The 13,854-nt window shown below is 33.3% G+C and overlaps 1 protein-coding gene across 1 annotated transcript; it reads right to left on the bottom strand.

The window, feature by feature from the left end:
* Positions 1 to 1,041: 1,041 nt before the first annotated feature.
* Positions 1,042 to 3,371, bottom strand: LOC109209732 (probable xyloglucan endotransglucosylase/hydrolase protein 25). The gene is made up of 3 exons (XM_019373052.1): positions 3,041 to 3,371; positions 2,595 to 2,788; positions 1,042 to 1,649 (listed from the first exon to the last, which is right to left on the bottom strand). The coding sequence occupies exons 1-3, from the start codon at positions 3,323 to 3,325 to the stop codon at positions 1,277 to 1,279; spliced, it is 852 nt and encodes a 283-aa protein (XP_019228597.1). The 5' UTR covers positions 3,326 to 3,371; the 3' UTR covers positions 1,042 to 1,276.
* Between the last annotated feature and the right edge of the window lie 10,483 nt (positions 3,372 to 13,854).

The following is a 13,854-nucleotide window of genomic DNA, read 5'->3' as shown; positions in this document are numbered from 1 at the left end:
GGGGGGGGGGGGGTGATGGAGTTACATGACATTAGATATTTGGGCAATAGGACCATAGTTAAAGTTGGGCCAAAGTCAGCACACTAAAGCTGTATTTATATTGATCCGGTTAGGTTTGATAGGAGTTTGCTATTTTTCCCTTTGTATATTCTGAGCTCAGTTTTTTGTTGAAGGAAATAATAGAACTCTGATTTTTCTCTCTCTCCGTTCTCTCACCTCAGCCGTAACCCTAACTAAATTTCATCATCTTTCATTCAATTTACAATGTTATCAAAAATACCTAGTTTAGCGGAGAGATCACGGGTACGTGCCGCATATACTTGCCTATAAATCCGCCATTGGCTTTACCTGTAAAGAACTTACGGACCTTATTACTCCCTTTGTTTCAAAAAGATTGTCTTAATTTAACTTGACACAAACTTTAATAAAAAAAGGAAGACTTTTGAGATATGTGATTTTAAATAAGCCATAACATTTATGTGACTGTAAGACTTTTGAAACTTATGATCTAAAACTTGTTATAATATTTGTGCGGCTATAAATACTTTTTATTAAAAACAATATTGAAAGATATCAATCAAAGAGACAATAAGGAAATAGTGTAAATCTGTTTAGCAGAGAGGGAATAACATGAAACGACTTGCTAATTTGTATCATGTGTAAGAAAACTTTAAATAGTTAAAACATATAACATGGTAAAAATAAGTCGACGCATTCCACTGTGGGAAAAATTCTTAAGAAATCATAAAATTTTATTACAATAATACATTTTAAAATGTTAGTAAAAAATCTCAAAAACCAAAAAGGTTCACATAAACTAGAACAGATCGGGAGTATATTTCTTACAAAAAAGAATACGAACTAATACCAATATATGTATTCAATATTTTTTCTTCTTACAACATTGTTATATTTCTAATTCATAGTAAAATTTTAAACAACATGCTTACCTAATATTAATCCAAATATTAATAAAGAGTATAAACATTGTACAAAGTCGAATGATTTATCAAAAACAAAAAGAAAATAAATAAGTCTATGTGGAGAACATTTCACAGCATTACTAACACAATACTATATATAATTTACACAATACTTCCAATTACAGCCAACATAGAATTGCAAAACTCCTCCCTTACCACTTAGCTACTAAGCTAAGCCACAACATAAATTAAGGAGAGAAAAAAAAGCCACATAAAGAGAGGAGGCTATTAATATAGACTAAATATGCTACATATTTTATTTCTAATTTTTTTTCATAAGTTACTACATATTATTAAGTGGTACTACACTCTAGAGGAAAACCCTGAGGAAATCTCTTAGTATCAGTACAATAATTATATATCATGAACTTTTGCTGAACCCATCTTAATTTTTCTTGACTCACAGGATCCAATTTTTCTGCTAAAATAGTGCAAGAAGAATTAGAATTATTAGAATTAGAAGTGCAAGTATGGGCATTGAAATTTCTGTAAGAGGCAGAGAAAGGGGCATTGCTCCAATCAGTCTTGATTAAACCACCCCTTGTGGCCCATTGATCAGCATCCCATAAACTTGAGTATAACTTCATTGGTTGGGATTTTGGAAATGCCACACCTTTATCTTCCAAATTCTTGAATTCCCTTATTGGTACATTGTCCACTGAAAATCTGAAATAGTGTTGAATTTAGAGACAAAAAAAAGAATGTCAATATGTGCAGTTTAAATTCAATATACTTATAGTATGTAAGAACAATTTTTGCATTATAATATCATCAAAAAGATAACTACAACTATTAATTGTTCTTGAAAGACGAGAACAATAATATGAAAAATAAGGCTCGTTACCATAATATTAGTCGGAGCGCGGAGCCATGATTTGAACTGTATATGTTCTAAATTATATGGTAGCGATACAACTTCAGCTAACCGAGGACATGACCCTGATAGAACAATGTGAAAGTCCAGAACTAGGCTAAAAAGTTAGTAGGTTACTGAACGTTTTTCTTTTCCATACCGATAGTATTCGTATTGCTCTTGCATTCCTTTGGGCTTAGTTATTACTACATATTGTTCTGATTCTTACTCTTATCGATTCGCTTCGATTTAACTAATATCGTATTGTTGATACTGCTTGCTGCTATTGCTTCTTTCTCATATTTCAAGAGTCTCTTTATTTTCATTTCACAAAGATAGGGACAAGATCTCCGTACGTCCTCACAGAACCCACTTGTAGGATTCTTATTAAGTGTGATAAGGTGTTAATAAATGAGTTCTGAATTTAATATTTGAAATATCAATATACATGAATTAAACAATACATATCTATCAGAGGCGGAGCCAAGATTTCAAGCTTGAGGGTTTGAAATTTTAATTGTTTTAAGTTATTGGGTTCTAAAATAATAATTTATATTTAATAAATTTTTAAAACAAACACATGGTTCGAACCAAAATTACTGGGTTCGGCCGAACTCGCACTCAGCTCTCTAGCTCCGCCCCTGATATCTATAGGGGGAAAAACACTTGGCCTAGATGCTATTTTCGTGGTACACAAACACATTTTTAGAAGTAAAAGAAATACGCAACTTCTTAAAAAAAATTGTTAGACTACTTACACTATCGTTTGTGGATTCCAAAGGACAGAGTAAGTGTGAAAATCAGCAGTAGGATCAAACCACAAGTGAAATTGCTGCTCTCTTTCACCTTTGCCTTGTGTGTACACATTTGTATGCACAGTGTATGGCTCTCCACTTAAGTTTCCAAGAAACTCAAAGTCTATCTCATCATGGTTTGATCCTTGTGATGACAACTAAATTAAAAAAAAAAAAAACAAATCGAAAAAATAACAAATAATATCAATAACCAATTTTTTTGAAAAAAATAATTTATAATAATAATCTAATTCCAAAAAAAAAATAAGCAACCGGTGCACTAAGCTCTCGCTATGTATGAGATCCGAAAAAAAATCGGACCGTAATCTTCTGATTACATGGCAGCAACTTTATCAGTTACGTCAAGGCTCCCTTAATAATAATCTAATGATAAAAAAAAGATTAATTACATAGTAAGCAGTGACAGTGCCAGCAGAATTCCCAGGGACCAATTTGATCTGCATATCAATTTTACCAAACAAATATTCTTTCTTTGATTCAAAACCAGAGCCAGAAGTATTATCAAGTGTAAGAGTAAGAAGCTCCCCGTCATTTAGTATTTTTCCCCTACCATTTCCCCACGTAATACCAAAATCTTGATTAAGATCACTAGCTGAATATTCAACAACCAAACAACTTATAAGTATTACTACAACCAAACTAAGTTTAATATTAAAGGAAGACAAAGAAGTCATTTCTAGAGTATATATTTGTAAGCTGTTTAAGTGTTACTAGTGGAATGAGAATGAAAATGGAATTGCATTGCCTTTTTATAGAGGAATGAGAATGGAAGAGACAAAATTGTGTCCTGAAAAGGAGGTTCAATGGATGCCATGTGTAGGTAAAAAGGAACAAAGAGTTGTCGACGTACAGCTTGCATATAAAATGGTTGAATAGATAAGGGCAAGTTTGTGAATACAAAATGGTTAAATTAATAAATAGCTCGGTTTGTTCATTACTCCATTAACAAAAAATTCGGATGCACTAGTCTCCTGTTACGTGCGAGGTTCGAAGAAGGGTCAGACTATAAAAGTTTATTGTATACAACTATATCTTACATTCCTGCATGAAAGCATTTTCACGTTGATAAAGGATGAAAAGTACATGTTTTGAGTGTGTTTATATGTTAATTCTTGTGTGAGTTCCGGAATTTCACACCGCTTTTAAAGTAAAAATATGCCAATATACGTATTTCTTATGTGTAGGAACAAACTTATGCGGAAAAGGATCAAATAGGAGAAAAATTGGTGAGAAAAGAACTGAAGAGAAAGTCTCGGACTGCAAAGCGAGGCTCACTTCGCCAGACTGGGACCGGAGCAGAAGAAATCAAAAAAAGTCCTGAAAGGCGAAGCGAGGTTCTTCGCCAGATCGGGACCGGAGCATAAAAAACCAGCTTTTCTAATTCGAAAAATAAGAAGGAAAATTCGCGCCATATAAGCCCTAGTCTCTATAAGTACATCCTAAAACGTGCTTTTGAGGATGAGACACTACTTTAGAGGGAGAGAATACTTTGGGGAGGCCAAGAACACAATTGGAGTAAGGAGAAGGATTCAACTTCACGTTTTTTCCTCTTTCTTCCTCTATATTATTGGTTATGAATTCTAGTATTGTAGTTTTGCACACTATTATGAATATCTAATTTGTTATAGGGCTTTAATAGAACCTTTTGTAGGATAAACTCTTGTTATGTCTTTATATAATTGAGCCATCGTATTTTTCTACTTGGTCAACTATGTGTTTGTTGCTGTTGATTGAATGGCCATCAATTGACTATGCCTATTTAGTGTGTATTGCTTGAGAGAGGGTTCACATTAAGGTAGTTGTTGAACAACATCACTCCTAACTTATGTGAGAGATCAATACGGGGGGTTTAAAGGCGGGTTTAGAGATAATGAAACCTTGGTGTGATCTTAGTGAACGGTGAACTATTGCCAGCTAGCGTAGTTCGAGAGAATATGTCTAGTAATTGTGGTAGTTGCTCGAGAGAGAATTACGACAGGCGAAGTACTCACGATCGGTAGAGAATAATTAGGCGAAATTATAGAAAACATAGTGGGAAGAATTCCGACAATTGGGGACATCATAACTGTAGACCTCCTTAATCTTTTCTCCAACCCTTAGTATCTTTAGTTGTTAATCTACTACTTTATTTTGTTAGTTAATTAGATATAAGAATCTTAATATTTATAACTTAGTAATTATTCGAGCTTGTCTTCTTAGTGATAATGAACAGTTGTAGCTAAGCCTTAGTTCTCTGTGGGATTTGACTCCGGACTTTTAGACCCGATTATATTTACAGCGACCGCTTATCCTTTTTAGGATTAGAGTTGGGCGTGATCAAATATTGGCGCCATTGCCGGGGAACTAACGGTATAGCTTTAGCTGTACATATTGCTAGGCTTCAAGTTTGAACTTTTATTTAATTTTGTATGTTTGTATTTATTTTATTTAAGTTTTACTTATGGATTTGATCAGAAACATGCAATCTTGGAATTAAGGGAGTTTTGATTTTGGTAATTCTAGTGCTGATATTCCTTGTGCTTATTGTGGAAGAAACCACATGTGGCAAAATTGTCAAATATTTCCGAGAGCGAGTTATGTGCACTAACTTAAACTTATGTGTGGAATGTATGTGATGGTCAAGATGGTCACTTTTATGGTTGTGCTTGTATTTCTTATTCTCTCCTAATCTCTTATTATTATGGTTCTACTTTTTTTTGTAAAATTAACAGAAATAAAGAACCCGAAAAAATTAACCTGAAGAAGATCAACATGACAGCAATTTTACCAGTGACCTGATTATTACTCCATTATTGATGATAAAAAGAATTGTGCAAGTATAATAGTACGTTTATTTAATTAAAATGGAAAGTTACACATTTGGTGCACAAAAATGTCCAGCTACAATTTTGCCATTTGTAAGCATAGATTTTTTAATTAATTAACACTAATAAATACTAGATTTCATCAAATATTTAACTTCCTGAAGTATTTCACAGTGATGATGATACCTTTTTGTTTATGTTAGAACTCAATATTCACTTTCTTACTAGTTTTTATTAGAAGTGGAATTTTAGAGTAACTGTGAAGTTGTGTGTGACCTATAGATTAAAGATTTAAATTATGAAAGCAATTATTAATACTTATATTTTGATAGGCTGTCTGTATTATATCTTTTTAGGATACGACCCATTCTATACCCTACATAAATACGGAATGCTTTTTATGTATTGACAGACTCTTTTTACTTCTAGTTTTTACAAAAGTGACTATTTGACTTTCTTAATAATGAGCGAATTAGAGTAAGAAACACTAAAAGAGGATAGAGTTCTCGAAATTGGGAAAGAAATGATTGTTTTGTGCCGAGTGCCGACAGAGTAGATTTATTGATTCATCTGTCATTCTGCCATTTAGATATTCCTCTATCTCAGAATTTTGCATGCAGAAGCAGTCAAGAGAGTGAGCTCATGACTCATCAAAATTTATGGTACGTGTCATCACCTGTGACATTCCTTGCAATTTAGGTGATAATGTGATACAAATAATGAAAAAGAGTCGTCTCTAACTAGAGGTTTGATTCTTCTGTCTAGGTTTTAATTTTTTTTTTCTCGATTATTTGATTGGACCTGACATTAATGGGTTCAGATATAGCAGCCTACTGTGAAAATTTTCTTCGAAAAATAATTGAAGTTAACTTACATGGGCGGAGCTAATATTTGAAGTTTATGGATTCTAAATTTTGTATCGAAGTCACAGTTCGTCTTATTTACTGGATTACAATTAAATATTTATATATATTTAAATTTTTTAGTACAAATAAAAGATTTAAGCAAAAACTATTAGTTGTGGACCGATAATCGCGACAATTAGGCTTTGAACTTATTTACCTTCTTCATGTAAGGAATAATTAGAGTAAGTGATATGCGAAAAATGATATGTTTTATATGGGGGCATTTGCATCTATACCCGCTTTTTGTGCCACATTTTAATCTGTGCCCGCTTTGCAAAAAAAATTGCAAGCGTACCCGCTTTTTTGCATAACTTCAGCACACGGAGCTGAAGTAGCAAAGGCAATCATACAAAACTTCAGCATTTTAGTAGCCGGGCTTGAAGTTCAGCTCTAGAGCTGAAGTTTTTGTTTTGTAACTCGCGAACTTCAGCTCTAGAGCTGAAGTTTTATTTTATAAGTTTTTGTTTAGTAACCGGGCTGAAGTTTGCCAGTTATAAAATAAAAACTTCAGCTCTAGAGCTGAAGTTTTTCTTTTGTACTGGAAAACTTCAGCTTGTAATCGGGAAACTTCAGCTCTAGAGCTGAAGTTTTTCTTTTGTACTGGAAAACTTCAGCTCTAGAGCTGAAGTTTTTGTCTTTGTAACCGGAAAACTTCAGCTCTAGAGCTGAAGTTTTTATTTTGTAACTAGAAAACTTCAGCTCTAGAGCTGAAGTTTTTGTGTTGTAACTAAAAAATCTTCAGCTATAGAGCTGAAGTTTTTGTCTAATTAACTTCAGCTCAGGACACCAAGAAGATACAGTTACATCTAATTAACTGTATTGTGATCATCTAATGCATCCGATTTTCCGTGTTTTTATTGTAAAATAAATGCTTTGTTGTTATGTTATTTCGTTTTCGAAAACTTTTCTTTTTAACATTTGAATCTCTGATCGCTGATGATCAGTTTCTCCATTTTCTTTACGGTTTCTATATTTTATCTATATTACAACATATTTGATTTTCGTGTTGTTGTTTTCTTGTTGGATAAAAATTGGTGCCTTTTTCTGATCAATGGTATGACCATATCATTCCTCAGTCCTCACGGAGTTGTGTTTCCAGACAATGAGAAAATGAAGAAGGAGAAGCGGAGGAGAAAGGGAAGCTGAAGTTTTTTAAAAAGTGGGTACGTGTGCAAACAGAAAGATAAAGCGGCTACAGGTTAAAAAGGGGCGCCGAAATAGGGCGTCCCGTGCAATTTTTACTTTTATTTTATATGTCCATTTTCAGGATGATACGCCCAGGCGCGTCTTGGTTGTAGTGGTTGGGCTTGGCTCTGGTCGGTTGTAATGTGTGGGCCTCCAGATACCTCCAAGCAAGCAAAGGTTTTCGGGAGAAATTTAAAAATAGCCAGATTTACAACCGGTCGTTTAAAAATAGCCCAATTTCAAAAGTAATCGAAATTTAGCCACTTTTTATGTAAAGATAAATCTGAGCGAAAACACTGTTCAAAATCTGGAAAATACTCCAGTATATTATGCTGGAGTTCCAGCATAAGTATACTTGAACTCCAGCATATTATACTGGAGTTCCAGGATAGTGTGCTGGAACTCCAGCATAATATGATGGAGTTCCAGCATAAGTACACTAGAACTCCAGCAAGTATATTGGTCCAGTATAATATACTGGAGTTTGGAGCACCAGTGTTCCAGTTTCCAGTATATTATACTAGAGCCAGCAAAGTATACCGGTCCAGCATAATATGCTGGAGTTCATACACAAGTGCACCGAACTCCAGTATATTATGCTGGACCGGTCTCTATTGCAGCAAAACGGTGGCTATTTTTCATTGACTTGGTAAACGCTGGCTATTTTTGATTGACCAGTCCGAAAACTGGCTATACCGTGCTATTTTTACAAGGTTTTCAGCGTTCATTGTAGTATGTTCAGTGACATTACTAGATATAAGGAAAAAATCGATCAAATTTTTCTGACCAATGTTGGTCGGTCAAAAAAAGCGACCAAAAACCGTCCAGCTTGGACGGAAACTGGGAAAAAAATATTTTACATTTATTTTAAAAAAATACCGATAAATTGGTCAACAAGTTGACCGAGCTGGTCAGACTTGCTTAGTCAAAGAAACTTTCACATTACCGACCAACTTTGGTCGGTAATGTGGACCCAATTTTTTAAAATTTTAATAGTTATATTATTATTTAAAATGTTTTATAAAATTTAAAGAAATTTTATTTAAATTTACCGACCAACGTTGGTCGGTTAATGCAGGGGAAGCATTTACCGATCAACTTTGGTCGGTATATTTTAATTTCTGGAAAATAACCGACCAAAGTTGGTCGATTATTAGGTCATCATTGGTCAAAATTATGAATCACTTTTATATTTACAATCTAAATAATATAAATGTAATCCGTTAACACTTTGTAATACAAATAATGAATACACTAACATATACTATAACATGCTATATATGTAGTTAAAGTAGAACAANTATATATAGATAGATAGATAGATAGATAGATAGATAGATAGAGAGAGAGAGAGAGAGAGAGAGAGAGAGAGTATAGGTCAAATATTTTGTTTTTAATATTCAACGATGCATATAAGTAAGTTATAAGTCGATGAATTAATTTACAAATAGATATTTGATGATAAATTATATATACCAATTAGGATCTGCACAAGTCTATCCCTAAAAGAACCCGTCCACACATGCCTCTGATACACATGCTTCGGACAATGATGACGAGGAAGTGCATTATGATCAATATGGCAGGACTATCATTGTCCCTGAGGGTGATGGGTGAGAGTTATTTGTTATTTTTGCGTTTATTGTTTTGTAACGTTTCTACTAAGACATTAATGTGTTTTTATTGTTAAATTGCAGGTTGATTCCGAGTAATAAGACTACGAGGATAATCACCAATGCCATCAGAAAGCTTTATGATGGCCCTTATCTGACTTGGATTGATTTTTCATTCTCGCTGAAGGAGCGAATTTTCAATCAGTTTAAGGTTTAAATGTTCTTTTAAGCAGTTTAATAATTTATATTTATGATGTTTCTATATAATATTTAACTTTTGAAATACAGAGCAAGTGTGTACGGGAAGACCGCTATAGCGCGGAAGTGGCTGCAAATTTTCATCATAAAGCTCGCAAGAGATTGGCGGATGCTTTCTCCGATGCTAGAAAGAAGAACATGAGGTCTGGCTGGTTACTTCAGAATTTATGGGATGATTTGCAAAGGCGTTGGCTTACCTCAGACTTCTTAGAGAAGAGCGAAAAAGGAAAGAAAGCTCGTGCATCCGAGAAGGGAGGCTCCTTGCACACTGGAGGTGCGATCAACCTAGGGACAATAAAAAGAAGATTGGTACGTTATTGCTTAAATCATTTTACTTTTCAAAGTATATCTATTCTGTTATTAACTAAATTAATTTATTTTCAGAAAAAGAAGTTGAGGCGTCCAATGAGCCATGATGAGCTATTCAAGGGGACAAATATTGTAAAGAAGAAGAAAGAGACGGATCAAGAAAGATGGGTCGAGGACCGGGCCTCGACTGCATAAGTAAGCTTTCACTTTTCTTTAAGTATTATAATTTACTTTTAAATAAATTTTGAAATACTAATTCAATTTAAATTTTCGTATAGGGTCGCTATCAAAGTAACGTGGAGGAATTCATTCGCAGTCATCCACCAGCTGGTGAATCGGGCGAGCCAACCCAACCTTCGGACGAGGATGTTGAAAGAATATGGTTGGAGTCTGTTGGCGGTCCAAATTGGGGGAAGGTATACGGGCTTCCTACTAAAAAGTTCTGTCGCTATAAGTGTGAAATGCAAGGAATAAAGACTTCCTCGCAAGGCGAACAACTTAATGGGGAGAGCCTCTCCGCTATGCGGGAGACTGTGACAAAGCTCACATCCGAGCTAGAAGCAGCCAAGGAAAGAGAAAGGGTTAGAGATGCTCAATTCCTTGGCATACAAGCTCAGATCAGAACTCTCCTATCTACTGGAGCTTTTCCGTTGCCCCGGTCTCGTGAGTCATCGCCAGAGGTTCGACCTCCACGTGATCGTTCTTCCCATCCTGCTCGTGATCGTTCCTCCCGTCCTCCCCGTGGTCATTCTTCCCTTCTGCCACAAGACCCTTCTCTATACCGTCTTGTAGATGAAAGTTCATCAGACGGTGATAATGATGCTGTACAAAACACCCCTTGACTTTTATATACTTTGAACTAGACAAATAGAACCAGTTTTGAACTTGTTGTAATTAGTTTTAACTTGGTTTTGGATTGTTATGGCAATTGAACTTTAATTTTTTGTTGTTGTTGTTGTTATTGTTGTTGTGTTGTTTTTGTTGTTATTGTTGTTGTTGTTGTTGTTGTTGTTGTTGTTATTGTTCTGCTGTTGTTGTTGTATTGGTCTATGCTGGCAGTTGGTGTAGCTACCAAAACAGGCATTTTCTGCCAAAATTATACCCAGAAAACCGACCAAAGTTGGTCGGTTTTTATAAAAAAAAAAAATACTGCAAATTACTGACCAAAGTTGGTCGGTATTTATTAAAAAAATAATAATTGTGAAGAACCAACCAAAATTGGTCGGTTAATGAACAAGGAATTCCCATAATTCAACATTACCGATCAACTTTGGTCGGTATTGTTAAATTTCAATTTTTTTTTAAAAAATATATATTTTCTTTTACCGACCAACGTTGGTCGGTTAAATTTAATAATAAATTAAAAAACATAAATGACATACACAGACCAACTTTGATCGGTAAAATTAAATTAATAAAATATGTTTCCGACCAAAGTTGGTCGGTAAGTCATTAAAATTCTTCAGATGGTCGTTTTAGTATACCGACCAACGTTGGTCGGTAATTACTGAGCAACGTTGGTCGGTATATTAAAACGACCATCAAAATAACAACCAAGCGTGTTTGGCCGCGTTTTGGTCGGTAACTGGCCATAATCGACCAAAGTTGGTCGATTTTTTTGGTCGGTAATTACCAGATTTCTAGTAGTGTGACATTTCTAGTTTGTTTTTCTTGATTGAGGACTTAAGCAGCGTATTTCTTGAGCTTTATTTTTTTTTAATTAAAGTCTTAAGCAGCGTATTCCTCGAGCGTAGGATTATGAGATTGTTTATGTGAAAGTGGTTTATAAGGATCATTCAAGTGTCAAGTGAATTGAAAACGTGGGAAGCAAACGGCGAAATGAAACTGTGCATGTGTACAGTACATGTTTTGGAAGACAAATATCTTAACGACTTTTTAAAGAATACCTTTCTAACTTATGTATATATCAGTTCATCTGAAATCAAAACTAGAAATAACACATTGTTACGTTCTCGGAAAAGAAAAAAAAAATATTTTATAAATCCCACCTCTACTTCTTTCAATGTGTTAATTTGATGTGTTAGGCAACTTATTTTAGTTGTTGTAACTATATGTCTTTTAAGTTCTTTATGTAATTCACGTGAGCTTTTCGCCCAATTCTCTTGGAACTTGTTGTGCTAAACTTAAAGTCATTCTAAATTAACATCACAGCCTGTGATTCACAGGTCACGGATTCAATAAGAACAACAAGATGAGTATGAAATGGAGCTCACAACAATCAATGCATGCAGTTATGTAATTGATTGAAAAGGGATGCCTACGATCAGTTGACCTCAGCTCTCGGACAATAATAACGATTTGCCGTCGTTAATACTTTAGCATAAACATATTCATGTTCGTTCAATACTTGCTCTAAAGTATGCGTGTGGAACTAACTATGTCCTCTATATGGGATAGTTTAAAATAAGAGCATATTTGAAGTATGTATTGAGCGACAATGACATATTTGTATCAAAGCATTAACAACAGGTAAATCGGTCAATTTCGCATAGTTCAAGTACCTATTTGAACTTTTTTCGTGTTATTATTAATATTAATTAGCTAATAACGGTATAAATTTTTATATCAAACTGTTATTAGTTTCTGTTCCTATCATATAGGATTTGGCTTGATCTGAACCAGACAATCCCTCAGCGTTCTTTCCTTTGTCATATCTTTTACTTTGACACCATAATCTCAAGTAACAACTTGTTTGGATGGTTGTTACTTATTGTATTGTATCGTATTGTTATCTTAAGTACAGTGTTTGTTTTGATTGTTACTTAAATTTTATTATATCGTATCGTTACACTACAACATTATGCATCTATAGCTACGAAATCTTAGCTATGAATTTGAAAATTATACCTAATACCTAATAATAGCCACAAAAATTAGAATTCTATGGCTATTTACAAAATTATAAAATTTTTTTGCCACAAAATTAAGTTGGTAAAGCTAATTCCTCATATTAGCTATAATTGCTAACAATCGTAGCAATAAGTACCTAAATAGCTATAAATTTATTGCTACAAATAAAATTTTGTAGCTAATCATAAGTTTTTGCCACGCATCACTAGTTACTGTAACAATTGTAACCTTTTAGCCATAATAAATTATTTAAAACAAAATATTGTAGCTAAATGAATGTTTTTGCTTCAAATTCTAAAAAGTTGTGGCAGTAGTTAAATGATATAGCCACAAATGTATTGCTATAATTGAATTCCGTAGCTATTCATTAGTTTTTGCACGAGTTGAAACTTGCTATAGCTATAGTAACTTTTTAGCCACAACAACATATCTGAAATAAAATATTGTAGCTAAATGAATATTTTTGCTTCAAGTTATAAAAAGTTGTGGCGATAGGTTGAATTAGCCACATATTTCTTGCTGTAATAGAATTTCGTAGCTAATCATTAGTTTCTGCCACGAATTAAAACTTAATATAGCAACAGTAACCTTTTAGTCACAATAAATTATTTAAATCAAAATGTTACTAACAAATAAATTTTCTTCAAGTTTTAAAAAGCCATTTGCAATAGCTGGTTTAATAGCTATAATTATTTATCACGATAAAATAATATAACCATAAATTTATTGCTACGATAAAATGTTATAACTAATCATTAGTTTTTGCCACAAGGTAAATTTGTCGTAACAATAGCAATCTTCTAGCCACATTAAATATTGGAAATAAATTTTTGTAGTCAAATAAATATTTATCTTCTTATTTTAAGAAAATAAAAATAGTTAGATAATAGTTACAACTATTTATCATGACAAAATTAATAGCCATAAATTTAAAATGACGTTAGATTTACGAGTTAACTATAACTTTAGTCGTACAGTTAGGATTGTCAATAAGTTATATGTAAAAAAATTCATAGGTGCATATTTTTATTTTAATGACAAAAATAAGAGTTTGTCAAACAATATCGAGTTATGAAAATCAATTTAAACTATAAAGCTAAATTTTTCCAAAATAACAGAAAATATAGTAACTATATATAAAAGTATTAATAAACTTTAAATATGCAAAAGTTAATTTTAATAGAACATTTGTATGCCTACTTGTAGCCTCAAAACATATCAATTTACTTTTTGTTTATCAAACTCATATTTTATTTTA

Source organism: Nicotiana attenuata, unplaced genomic scaffold, assembly GCF_001879085.1.
Source record: "Nicotiana attenuata strain UT unplaced genomic scaffold, NIATTr2, whole genome shotgun sequence".
NCBI classification, from domain to species: Eukaryota; Viridiplantae; Streptophyta; class Magnoliopsida; order Solanales; family Solanaceae; genus Nicotiana; species Nicotiana attenuata.
The sequence above is the reverse complement of the archived record's forward strand: the minus strand, read 5'-3'. Positions and strand labels throughout refer to the sequence as shown.